A 12,581-nucleotide genomic window follows, 5' to 3' on the forward strand; every position below is an offset into this window, starting at 1 on the left:
CGTTTCTCTGAGGGAGCAATGGGGACTCTGCAGCAAGGGTTGCTTGAGGCTGTCCTCCCTATGGAAAACCACCATGCGGACACCAGGCACCAGAGGGAAATCCTTTATTAGGTCTTTGCCCGCCCTGTGCCAGCTCCACCCTGCGTTTGCTCCAGCTCTTGCCCCCTGCAGAGCCGGGATCTGGGCAGGGCCAGCTCCTTTGGAAGCCGCAGCCACCCTGCTACCGCCCTGGCCACGTGTCCCCTGACTCCCAAGGGTGCCCAGGATCCCCCTGGCTCCTGCGCCCACTCCGGAGCACAAAGCGGGACCAGGGGAGCAGCTGTGGGACAGAGGAGGGTGGGGGGTGCTGGATGGGACCCAGTCCCCTACTGTGCAATTGCACCCACTGGAGCCAGGTGGCCGCTTGGGGCAGGAGCGATCCCAGCACGGGGCATTGCCAGAGTCCTGCCCACGGCCCCCGCGCTGCCCCCAGCCCCGGAGCGAAGGGGAGCCCGGGCCCCCCCTTTGCATAGTCGTGGTGCTGGAGGGGGGCGGGCAGGGCCAGCCGAGACACTCCTGGCAGCGGGGGACAAGGCAGCCGGTGGCACCGAGCTCTTCTGCGCCAGCCCCGGGCAGGAGCAGCAACGGGTGTCCCCAGCGCCAGGCGGGCACCGGCCTCAGATCCTAGTGCAGCAGAGAGATGGGGTGGCAGACGGGGCCTGCGGGGCTCTGCCCGGTGGCCCCGGGTGCTATTCCCCATCCCGGGAAGGGACGGCCCCAGGAACAGAGCGGGGATGGGAGCTACCACAGGGGTCTGTGTGCCCCCCTAGCACAGAGCGCCCTGCCAGCACTGCGGCCGGACACACAGACACCTCCTGGCAGAGTTTAATGGGAGCAGCCCGAGCTACAAGAGTCACCCCACGGCACACAGCACGCACCCCGAAAAAGAGAAATGACACACGGCGGCGTGGGGGGAGCCTGGGGGCGCCCCCCCAGGACACACGGCAACACATAGGCACAGCAACAGCACACAGCAAGTCCCATCTCCGCGTCCCTGGCGGCGCCGGGATGGGGCACCGGAGTGCCAGGATGGGGCATGGGAGCGCCGGGATGGGGCTGGGGCTCCACAGGATGTTAACGTGGTTGGGCTGGATGCTCCAGCCCAAATGCCAAGGGAAAAGCACAAGGCTTCTACCCGCAGGCATTGCTGGTGGAACATTCGTATCCCCAATGCCGGGGGGCTTGCATGGAAAGACAGCGGGAGGAAACAGGAGCACCTCCTTCCCCAGGGCACCAACTGCCAACGGAAGAGCAAACCCGCAGGAAAGCCCCGGCATGCAGCAGGAAAGTGGGAACAGAGCATTCCCGGGGAGCAGGGCCTGGCACGGCTCAGCCCCCGGGGCGCTCACCGGCACCCAGCACCTACTGGTTGTCCTCCCTGGCAGCGTGCAAGGAAAGAGAGACGGGGCCCGGGCCCGGCGTCAGAGCCGACGGTGCCGCGGGGTGCCCGGGCAGGGGCGCGTGGGGGGACACTGGCACGAGGGGGGTTAATCCCCTGCTTGCAAAGGGGGCAGCGAGAGCACCCCTCCATCCCGCTGGGAGAGAGGGGACGGCACAAACAGCTGAGGGGACACACGCAGCAGCAACACAGGACACAGCGGAGACAGGACACGCAGAGCTCCACATGCTGGAGCCCCAGTTTAGGGATATGAGTGTGGGCTTGGGCTGGGCACACGGGGGTGGCACCTGGTGGCCCCTTCCCACCCGCCATGGCAGCCTGGGGGGGCGGCGGGGGCCTTACAGCGTTTGGTAGGTGCTGTCCTTGGACTTGATGAACTTGATGATGAAAAAGACCACGGCCTGGATGCTGAGCACCAGCACGATGCCGCCCACGAAGCTGGCCGTGTCGAAGCCCGGCGGGCGAAACTCAGGGCTGCCCGTCAGCGGGGGACTGGTTGTGGTGGTCCCTGGGGGGCAGCAAGGACAGAGGCGGTTATAGGGGGGCATTTGGCACCCCTGTGGGTCCCCTACCCCCCACACTCCAGCGCCTTCCAAGCCATCGGCCAGCGGGTAAAGGAGCCCTGCACAGATCAATAATTCACAGGGCTGCGGGATCCAGTTACTGCTGTTAATGAGCCCCGCGTTCTCCGATTCCCGCTTCCTGAAAGAGGCTCCGGGCACAAACTCTTCCTCCCCCTCCTCTGCCCCCCGCCCTGGCATGTGCCCACTGCAGGTCCCGCCGCCCGCCCGGCCCCTGCGGCTCACGTGCAGAATGTGTCACTGGCTCTTTGCTAGGTGGCCGCGGCGGCTCCTTGGTGGGCGATTGCAGCGCTAGAGGGGCGATGATTTTGGAAGGGGTGGGGGGGAAAAAAAGGGCCATTAGATGGGAAATCACCCCCTGGCTGCCCCAACTTGTGTCCCCACACGGAGGGTCCCCGCTCCAATGCCAGCTCACCTGGACACAGCGCTGAGCTGTTGTAGAGCGCACAGGTCCCCCGCGCCGCCTCCTCGCTGGGCACGCAGCTGTCCGGCCCTGCGGGGACGGCGAGCAGCGTTGCCACCCGGCGCATCCCTATGGATCCTTCAACAGCACCAAGCCCTCGACCTGCGGCTCCAGCCATTTCCCCACCCACACGGACCCGGCACTCACCGCCCCAGTGCCCAGAGGTGGGTGCACATCATGGGAAAGTGCCTCCAGGACCAACACTTCTTAAACACTTGGCTTTCTCCAGTCACCCAGCACTTCCCTCGGCTTCTCCCTGTGCTCCAGGACCAGGAGCTGGAGGGTTTCCAGGAATTCCCTGAGCCCAGTGTGACTGGAGGCAGCAGATGCCGAAATCCTACACTCCAGGCATGGGACTGGCAGGCAGCCGGGCTGGAAGGTCAGAGCTTGCAGGACCCCACGGGGCACAATGGGACCTTGGCCATGAGAGGCAGCTGCCCCGGTGAGGGACTCAGGGTTTCTGAGCTCATTTTGGCAACTAAATATAAAAACGTGACCTCTGGGAAGCTCGTTCAGCCCAGCGCAGCCCCAGCTCTGGTTAAACCCTTCCTTAGCCTGTGCCAGCTCTGGGCCCGCACAAGGCTCTGCTCCTCCTCACCCTGGCGAGCACGGCGGAGCCGCCTCCGGATTCGGGCAGCGCGCAGAGGGAGCCCCACAAAGTCGGTGCTCACCTGGCCGCTCGGGCGCCCCGCAGCCCGTCCACACGCAGCCCGAGCCGTTGCGGGAGGCAGCGCCCTGCAGACACTGCTCGCAGGACCGCAGCTCTCGGCAGCCTCCTGCGGAGGACACGCGAGGTCAGGGCACGGCAGGCACCCGCGTTACCCCCTGCCGCCCACTCTGCTGTGCCCTGGGGTCCCCGCGCGCATCGCGCTGGTGCTGGCCATGAGTCACCAGGGCATCCGCAGAGCCGCTCGCCGCGAGCGATTCCCCCCACGCACTCACTCATCACTAATTTAACGTGATGACAGTCGGTGAGGGAGGCTGCACCAGGCTCCCCACATGGAGCCGCAGTCCCGGGCGCTCCCACACTCACGAGGCCACTTAGGAGCCTCCCTCAAACAACCCTTCTCGGGCTGCCCAAGCTCCTCTTGGCTCAAGCTCTTCTCTCCAAGTCACTGGGGCGCAGGAGGGACGGGGACAGACCCCAGCGATGCTGCGGGGCCCATTGCCATGGTGACGGTGTGGTGGGGACCCGCTGCCTCCCTCCTTCCCTCCGGCATTTAGAGGCCTACCGGGAACCAATGGGAAAGTAGGACTTTGTTCACAGGGTTTCAGGCAGGTTTATAATTTAAGTTATTTTTATCGTGGCAGGCACAGGAACAGACGCCAGAGCTGAACGCCGGCAACTCCCGCTCCCGGCATCAGGTGTGGGGAGGGGATGGAAAACAGGTGGGGGGCCAGGGGCTGGCTCAGGTCAACCCTGTCCCGCTGGAGCGGTGCCCGGCTGGGAACCCGTGTGGGTCTCAGGCCTGGGAATGTCTCCTGTGATGCTTCGGCAGCCGTGTGGCTGCAGGAGGATGGGCGAAGGGGAGCAGCAGAAACCCGGGCTTTGCATAATTCATGCCTGGAGTTAGAGCGCAGTGGCCGGAGCATCGCCAGCCGACCAGGCAGCGGATCTGTGCCCCATGGAAAGTTTCCACATGGAAAAAGAGATTGGCCCAAAGCACCAACTTCCATAGTCTAGAGAACAGGGTAGCTCCAAGGCCCTGCTGAGCCTGCTGTGTCCCCAGCCCGCCAGGCCCCATGAGCCACTGGGCCATGTCCCACTGCAGGGAACCAACAGCGGGCCGGGGGTCCTGTCCCCAAAGCAGGGTCAAGCTGAGGAAAGGGGGGTGTCCTCGACTTAGAGGGCCCACAAAACCTCTCCAGGCAGTGGGAGGAGAGGGGGCAGGATGCAAGAAGAAGCCCCCATCCCGAAAAAAAATCCAAAAAAGTTTCCCCAAAGAGGCAAACTCCCAGCACCTTTTCCGGCCGGTGCCACGGGGGACCCGGCCCGGGCATGCGAGCGACCCTCCCCCGACTCGACCCTTCCCGTCCTCTCCCGTCCCGTCCCGTCCCGTCCCGTCCTACCTGCGCGGGTGGCGGGCGGCCCCTGCGCGCCGAGCAGCGCGGCCGGCAGCGCGCACAGCAGCGCGCACAGCAGCGCCCGGGCGCCCATGGCCCGCTTCGGCCCGGCCCGGCCCGGCAGAAGGGAGGGAGGGCGGCGCGGGCTGCTCGCAGCTCCCGGGAAGCGGAGCGGAGCCGCGGGCACATGCGCGCCGCGCCGGGCGGGAGGCGGCCCCGGCGGGGGGGCGGGCGGCGGCGGCCCCGCCTCGGCCGAACCGGGCCCGCCCCGGGACAGCCCGGCCGCCCCCGCGGCCCGGCCCGGCCCTGGCCCGCGGCGAGCGGGGACCGCGGGCGCTGCGCGCTGCGTGCGCGCTGCACAGCCCGAACGCACCTGCATCTGCGCGCTGCATGCACTGCAAGCGACGCGTGTACCGCACACTGCGCGCACGCTGCACACTGCAGCAGGTGTGCGCTACATGCCCTGCATGCATTGCCTATGCAGCACGCCGCGCTGCTTGCGCACTGCATGCTGCATATGCGTTGCCCACGGTGTTCACTGCACCGCATGCACTGCTGGCTGCTTGTTCCCCCTGCGCACACCCTGACCACGCGCTGTGCGTGCATGCATCCCGCCTGCATGCTGCTTGCCCTGCGTGCTCACACTTGCTGCGCACATGCTGTCGAAACCCTGCACACATGCCTTGCACACCCGGAGCTCCCCTGGGGACCTGCAGCCCCGTGGAGGGGCTCCAGGTGGGGATGGCTCCAGGTGAGGAGCCTCCATGTGTTTTGGACTCCAGGTGGGGATGACCCTGCGTGGGGACATGGTCCCACAGGTCCCATCTGCCCGGGACGGCGGTAGAGCCGGGCCTGCCCGGGTGCCTGGTCATGGCCAGAGCAGTCGGAGAGGTCGCGGGAGGGGGGGAGTGGGGAGGGGGGCAAAGCCATCTCCAATCCGGCCCCCAACCCGCGCCACCCCGACTGAGGAGAGCTCCGAGGAGAGACAGGACCGGGAAGGACCCTGGATCCGGGTCCCCCCCACCGCCCGGGGGCCGCGCCGTTGCTGCGGCTTCAGCACTGCGAACAGCTCCCGGCGCCGCCACCGGGCCGGGCCGGGCCGGGCCGGGCTGGGCCCCTTCCCGGCCCCCCGGCCCTGCCACCCCGGGCCTGGCGGCTCCTTGGCACCGGTGGGGCCAACCCGGGACCGGGGTTGGCCCAACCCGCACTGAAACTCCCTGAAATGCGCCCGCTTCCGCCGCGGGCTTCGAGGAACCGAGAGGCGGGGAGGTGCGGGAAGGGTCCCCGCGGGATTGCTCGAGTCTATCTCGCTGCGGTTGGGGCTGCCCTTCCTCCTCCTCCTCCTCCTCGTCCTCCCCCGGAGGAGGGCTCCGTGGCAGCCGCCCTGCCCGCCACCCACGCCGGCTTTCCCGGCGGGGGATGAATTATTGAGAGCCGCTCGGGAAGGCCGGGCCCCGCGGGGGCGGGCAGGCGCTGGGGCCAGAGCCCCCCCGGGGGAACCGGGGCGGGAGGAAGCTGCAGCCCCCTCCCCAGCGCAGCGCACCCGCGTGCCGCCCCCACCCCGCAACTGACCCGCCTCTGCAGCGGGGGGGCAGGAGGGACCCCCCTTCCCTCCGCCCCGCAAGGGCTCTGCAAGGGGAGGCCGGTGCGGGGGGGGGGACGCGTTGCGGTGCGGAGTGTGCGTGTGTGTAGTGGGGGCGGGGGGGGCTGTTTTTATGAATGGGCTGCTCCATCCCCAGCGCGATTACTATGCGGCGCGCGCGCGCCCGCGCTGCCTCGCGCGCCGCTGATTGGCTCCGGCGCGCCATTGACGTCACAGCGGGGCGAGCGGGGCGGGGGGGGGCGGCGGTGAGTCACCCCCGGCCGCCCTGCGCCCCCCCCCCGGCGGGGCTCGGGCGCTATAACTCGGCGGCGCCCATGGCAGCGGCCCCCCAGCCGGGGAGCGCAGCGCGGCCCGGCCCGGCAGGTGAGCGATGGAGCGGCGGGGTGGGGGGCCTGGGCACAGCGCAGGGCCACGGGATGGGGGGGCCGTGCTGCTTGTCCCCCCCGCTCCACAGCCCCCAGGCAGGGACGCGCTGCAGGGCTGGGAGGCGCCTCCGTTGGGCGCTGGAGGGGGGCGGTGGGTGGGCCTGGGCTCTGTGCCCCCTCCCTCTGCCCCACCAGCCTCTTCCCCTGCTGCCTTTTATGCCCATAACTTTTCTACTGGGAGCTGCAGGTGGGAGCTGAGCTGCCCAGGGCTGCGGCTGGGGGCTGGCAGGGTCACTCTTGCGCTGGAATATTTATCCATCAAGACTGAGCGATGCACACCTCCCCCCGACCCTGCCACCCAGCATCTCCAGGGGAGCGGATGCTGGCAGGAGTGAAGAGGCTGAGAAGCCTCCCCTTTCTGTATTTTTTTTTCTTTTTCCTTTTTTTGTTTGCTTGCAAAAGAGGGAAAACAAAACACCTTGTTCGGAGAAACTCCTCCTCTGAGCAAACAGAGAACACGCCGCAAATGTATGGAGGTCGGGTCAGCGCTGCTCCCGTCCGGCTCGTGGGGAAGCCCCGGGGTCCTCTGGGGCTCTGTGGCAGCTCTGGCAGGTCCCTGCTGTGGACGGCTGGTGCTCAGAGCGATGCTCTTGCAGGTCGGTCTCTGGCAGCATGATGGAGGACGGGCCCCACAACTCCAGCGGAGGCCAGCGCGGATGGTTGGCAGCCAGGAACGGCAGCGGCGGCTCCTTGGATCTGGAGTCTGTGGTGCGACCTGTTGCCTTGAACCCGTGGGATGTCGCCCTGTGCATCTCGGGGACCATCATCTCCTGCGAGAACGCCATCGTGGTGGTGGTCATCTTCTACACACCAACTTTCCGCGCTCCCATGTTCCTCCTCATTGGCAGCTTGGCCACAGCTGATCTTCTGGCCGGCTTGGGGCTGATCCTGCATTTTGCCTTTATCTACTTCATGCCATCGGAGGCTGTCAGCCTGCTCACCGTGGGGCTCCTCGTCACCTCTTTCACGGCCAGCGTCAGCAGCTTGTTGACCATCACCATTGACCGCTACCTGTCCCTCTACAACGCCCTGACCTACTACTCAGAGAGGACGGTCACCAGGACTTACATCATGTTGATCCTGACCTGGGGAGCCTCCGTCTGCTACGGGCTCCTGCCCGTCATGGGCTGGAACTGCCTGAAGGCCCCCTCGGCGTGCAGCGTCGTGAAGCCGCTCACCAAGAACCACCTCGTCATCCTCTCCGTCTCCTTCTTCATAGTGTTCGCCGTGATGCTGCAGCTCTACGTGCAGATCTGCAGGATCGTGTGCCGGCACGCGCAGCAGATCGCCGTGCAGAGACACTTCCTGGCCAGCTCCCACTACGTCACCACGCGAAAGGGCATCGCCACCTTGGCCGTCATCCTGGGCACCTTCGCCTCGTGCTGGCTGCCCTTTGCCATCTACTGCCTGCTGGGGGATTACAGCTACCCGGCCCTCTACACATACGTCACCCTTCTCCCCGCCACCTACAACTCCATGATCAACCCCGTGATTTACGCCTTCAGGAACCAAGAGATCCAGAAAGTCCTATGGACCGTGTGCTGCGGGTGCTTCTCTTCCACGATGCCTTTCCGCTCCAGGTCCCCCAGTGACGTGTAGCGTGCCAGTCCCCGTGCGCACACGGTTCACTCGTTGCTTTTCCTTGGTGCATTTACCTTCCTATTTAGTGGCTGTATGTCCCTCCTCCGAGACCAGAGGCACTTTGCAAGAGCTCTCCAAAACGAGCAGCTCCCCTCAGCCCTTTCCTTTGTGCATAACCCCTTTCCCTCCTCTATTTTTCTGAATTTACAGAAGAGAAATGTATTTTTTAAATCCCGAATATATTATATATTTATGTGTGCATGAGAGAGGGGAGGGAGGGAGAGCCCCATGTTTTCTTTGAAAATCTTTGTGATGCATTATTTTTTTTAAGGGGATTGATACCACAACTGTTTGCTCCTCTTTGCTTTTTTACAGCCTTATTTACCTCAGATTATATGTATATTTTGTACATTTATGGGGAGGGGTGAGGAAAACCCCTTCCTTCTCAGAGGAGAGACTCTGCTCCACCTCCCCCTCTCCCAGCCATCCATGTGTGTATTTTTTAAGTTATTATTATTTTATTTTTCTATTCCCTCCTCTCCATGCTGTTTTTCCCATCCCTGCCGTGGCTGTCCCAGCTCCGGGACTTGCTGCCCTCTAGTGCTGGCTGCTTTGGGGAGAGGCGCTGCTGGAGACCCCGTGTCCCCAAACGGGCACCCCCCATTCATGGATGACACTGGGGACAGCAGCACTGAGCCCCTTCCCACCCGGCATGCTCGGAGCGACCTCCTGTATCCCGGGACAAGCGTTTCCCCATGCTGGAGCCGCTGTTGCCTGGTTTGGGGCAGGGGCTTCCAACCCCAGCGCGGGGCAATAAAAGCGATTTGTGACAGGAGCCGTTGGTGCTGGGGAGCGCCGAGAGCGGGGGGGACCGGCTAGGCCAGCACCAGCCCCCCACCCCAGTCACATCCTGACAGCGGGAAGCTCTCGCTCCCGGGAATGGCGCACGGAGAGGCCGCCGACCTCCAGGCCTCCTCCCAGCTCCTTGGTCCCTCCAGCTCTCCGGTGTCCCTGGTGTCCTGCAGGGTCCCCCCTGCAGGGCCCTGTCCCCTGGGGCCCGGCTCATGAGAGGCTCCAAGGGCACCTGAAGCCCTGGGGGAGCCGCGGCCCTGACCCCACAAGCGCCTCCCTGGCCTTTGCTTTCCTGGGATGCAGAGGAACAAGGCTGGAGCCAGTCCCTGCCTCCGAGTGCAGCAGCAGGCAGGAGCGAGCAGTGACATGGGCATCAGAAGGGAAAAAGCAGCAGAAACTGCAGGTATTAAAAAAATCAAGAAGTCAAAACTGAGCGGAGAAGGGGCCGAGCAGCCTCCCTGGCGCTGCAGCGCGCGGGGCAGCTCCCGGAGCACCCCGGGGTGCCCGCAGAGCAGGGACGGAGCCGCAGGCGCACGGGGCGCCGCTGGGCACGGGGGACCTGCTGCCCCGAGCGCCCCAAACCCAGCTCACCTGCCCGCAGCGGAGCCCAGGGCCACGGGGAGCTGGGGCCGTGGGGCTCCGGGTGCTCCATCCACGCTGGAGCGCGGCCCCGAGCCGGGAACGCCGGGAAGGCCGGGCTGGCAGGAGGGCTGAGCAGCGCGCGCTGCTGGTCTGGCTTAAATTCAATGTGAAACCTCAGCCCCAGCCGGGCGCGGGGGGATTCTGTTTCCTTGGAAGCGGGAGCAGGCAGGAAACGAGCGCGACGGGCGAGCGCGGAGCCGCCTCCCGCGGGCGGCCGCAGGGCCCTGGGCCAGCGGCCGGGGCCACCTCGGGAGGGCAGCGGCTCCTCTGCGCGGCACCCCGGGCACAAAGGTGCCCGCGTGGCCCTGGGCGCGCAGCCTGCCCCTTCCTGCAGCCCACGGCGGCGTCACCGGGACCGGCCGCGGGCCGAGCGGGCACACAGCGGGCGGCAGCGCGGGAGCGCAGCCCGGGCGCGCGCAGCCCTTGGCGCGCAGGCGGCGGCCTTGGCGGCTGCCCTGCCAGACTGCAGCGAGCCGAGCTCCAAATCCATAATTCCTCTGGCACCCCGCGGATACGTGCGAGCTGCTGCGAGCAGATGGAAGAGCTGCAGATAAAGCCATCCGCAGCACGGGAGCCGCGGAGGCACCGGCAAAGGGGGGCGGAAAAGGGGGAAAAAAACAGAAAAAGGAAAAACCACAGGCAGGGAAGGAGAGGGAACGAGTCGGCCATTTCTGCAGGGCCGGGCTGCCGCCTCCGCACACCTACGTGCGAGCGAGGGTGCCCGGCGCTCGCCGGGGCGCAGCGCGGGGTGACATTGGCAGCACTGGCGCGCGCTGCTAACGCTGATGCGAGCAGGCAGCGGCGGCGCTCGCGCCGGTCCCAGAGGGGGAATGAGGGGAGCGCGGCCGACGTCAGCCGCTGCGCCCTGCGCTGCCCGCAGCACCTGCAGGAGGGAACGAGGCGGCTGTTCGGAGACGGGGGCTCTGGGCACCGTGGGAGGACGCGGAGGCGGCGCCGAGGCCGCGGTGCCGGGTGGAGGGCGAGGGCCGCGGGGGCCGCGGCACCATCGCGCCCTGCACGGCGCCCTGCGCTCTGCTCCCTGCGCCGAGGCCGCCCGGCTGCAGCGTGGGAGCACCGGGCGCCCCGAGCACGGCGGGAAGGGGAACGCGGCGCCCGGCTCTGCGTCCCCCCCGTCCCCCGGTGTCCCGGGAGCCAGAGCTCGGCCCCAGCCCTGCTCCCAGCGCCCAAGGACCCTGCGCAGGGGGCCCTGGCCAGCACCCGCAGTCCCAACGGGCAGGGGCGCAAGCGAGCGCCCGCTCCAGCCCCGAGCGCGCAGCCCAGCAAGGGGGCGGCTGCTCCCGCTGCTCCCGCCGCTCCCGCAGCGCCCGGGCGCTCCGGAGGGCCCAGCAGCTCGTCGGAGGGCGGCCGCCGCACGCGGAGCCCAGGCCGGGCCCAGCGCTGGGAACGTCGCGCCGGGAACGTCGCGCCCGGCACATCCCGGCAGCCGCCTGCGGCTCCCCCGCAGTAACACACACGGACACCAGCTGGATAGAAAGGCTTTAACATGTTTAAAGTTTTACAGTTTTAAAAAAGGAATCAATCTCTTTTTTTGCCTTTTTTTTTTTTTTACACATACATTACAAAAAAGTTGCAGTGGGGATCTTCATGGAGGGGAGGCCGAGCCGATTATTAAAACAAGCAGCAGGAGAGTCCGGCTCACCGCGAGAGGAGCGCAGGGGGAGGCGGGCGGCAGGACCGGCCCTCGCGCTGCTGCCGCGCGGCTGGAGGGGACAAAATAAAACCCAGACGAGGCACCGGCCCTGGCGCCGCCGTCCGCGGTTGCTACAACAGGATTTTGCTCGTGAGATTTTAGACTTTCACCACTAAAACTCCTTTGGTCTCAAATGCGAGTGCCTCCTGCAGCCTGCGGGACCCTCCTCCTGCCTAATGCGCTCTGGTCAGCGTGAAACACCTACCGTACAAGTGGGATAATTACTCTTATAAATATATTTATATCATATAGTAAAATAAGGCACTTTAGGAGGGTTATGGCTTGCCTAATTCTATAACATTCGAGGGGGGGAGGGAAAGGGATTAGTTCTGAAATGAATTAAAACGTTAATACAGCAATAAAATAAAAAAAAGAATCGGATCCACTTCCCACTTCAAGGCCTTGTTTTAAAGAAAGGAAATAAAGAAAAACCCCAGCACCCCTGAAAAGCGCAGAGCAGGGCCAGGTGCCGCGCGGGGACGCGGCGGGACGCGCAGCCCCGGGGCCGCGGCAGCTCCCGGCGCCGCTCCGGGCCGCGCGAGCGGGGCCAGGTCTAGCTAAGGCCATTTAAAGTTAACCCAGGTCTGGCACGTGTGGGCTCCGCACTTCCCGGTGCGATCCTGCTGTCATCCCGGGTTAGCCGGACCCCCGCTGAGCCCAGGAACCGTCCCCAGGAGCAGCCCGAGGAGGCTGCGCACAGGAGCCGCACGGAGGCAGCGACTCCTCCGGCCCCTCGCCCAGCTCCAGCAATAATCCCTTTGCATTTCCCAACGCCTCCGGTGCACGGCGGCTCGCTGGCACTCGAGGGGTTTGTCCCCTCTTCCGGAACCGGGAACTGGCCTTGCTCAGATGTTCCCGAGGAGCAGGATGCCTGGCTGCCCATGCCCTCTGCATCCTGCCTAGCAGCTCGTTTGCTGACAAAAACAGCGGCGCCGAGGCCCAGGAAATCTCTCCTGACGCCGCTCAGGGTCAAACCGGATCTCAGCTCGATCCGCCCCCCAGAAGAGCCCATCCTCCAGGCCATTATCTGCTCTGTCAAAGACTAAAACCAACCCAACGCGCACACCAGAAATCAGTAAGAACTCAACCGTGCAAACCGAAACCATCAATCAAACCCCAAGAAGGATTTTCAGCAGCCTGGCAGCCTCGGGCTGGGCCTGGCATCCAGGTATCAGCAACATCATTAAGGGAGGCACTCTAGAGAAGAACAAACAGGCACAA

General features: G+C 65.7%; 2 protein-coding genes across 2 annotated transcripts; one reads left to right on the plus strand and one right to left on the minus strand.

Moving 5' to 3' along the window:
* Nucleotides 1-563: 563 nt before the first annotated feature.
* CD164L2 (CD164 molecule like 2) lies at nucleotides 564-4,640 on the minus strand. Its single transcript, XM_088530996.1, has 6 exons — nucleotides 4,553-4,640; nucleotides 3,154-3,258; nucleotides 2,435-2,512; nucleotides 2,245-2,310; nucleotides 1,781-1,946; nucleotides 564-663 (listed from the first exon to the last, which is right to left on the minus strand). Exons 1-6 carry the CDS (start codon nucleotides 4,638-4,640, stop codon nucleotides 657-659), a joined length of 510 nt encoding a protein of 169 aa, XP_088387122.1. The 3' UTR covers nucleotides 564-656.
* A 1,786-nt stretch (nucleotides 4,641-6,426) lies between these two features.
* Nucleotides 6,427-8,186, plus strand: GPR3 (G protein-coupled receptor 3). Its single transcript, XM_088530995.1, has 2 exons — nucleotides 6,427-6,512; nucleotides 7,171-8,186. Exon 2 carries the CDS (start codon nucleotides 7,187-7,189, stop codon nucleotides 8,171-8,173), a length of 987 nt encoding a protein of 328 aa, XP_088387121.1. The 5' UTR covers nucleotides 6,427-6,512; nucleotides 7,171-7,186; the 3' UTR covers nucleotides 8,174-8,186.
* Nucleotides 8,187-12,581: the final 4,395 nt, after the last annotated feature.

Source organism: Tinamus guttatus, unplaced genomic scaffold (genome assembly GCF_059628265.1).
Source record: "Tinamus guttatus ecotype Peru unplaced genomic scaffold, ASM5962826v1 Tinamus_guttatus_pri_ptg000397l, whole genome shotgun sequence".
Lineage (NCBI taxonomy): Eukaryota > Metazoa > Chordata > Aves > Tinamiformes > Tinamidae > Tinamus > Tinamus guttatus.

What these genes read in the sequence shown, in the direction of transcription:
- CD164L2 (XM_088530996.1), bottom strand. Translation starts at nt 4,640, where the DNA reads ATGGGCGCCCGGGCGCTGCTGTGCGCGCTGCTGTGCGCGCTGCCGGCC. An exon ending in GCCGCCCGCCACCCGCGCAG is followed by an intron (nt 3,259 to 4,552) that starts GTAGGACGGGAC and finishes TGTCCTCCGCAG; the next exon opens with GAGGCTGCCGAGAGCTGCGG. An exon ending in GCCAGTGACACATTCTGCAC is followed by an intron (nt 1,947 to 2,244) that starts GTGAGCCGCAGG and finishes GCTGCCCCCCAG; the next exon opens with GGACCACCACAACCAGTCCC.
- GPR3 (XM_088530995.1), top strand. Translation starts at nt 7,187, where the DNA reads ATGATGGAGGACGGGCCCCACAACTCCAGCGGAGGCCAGCGCGGATGG.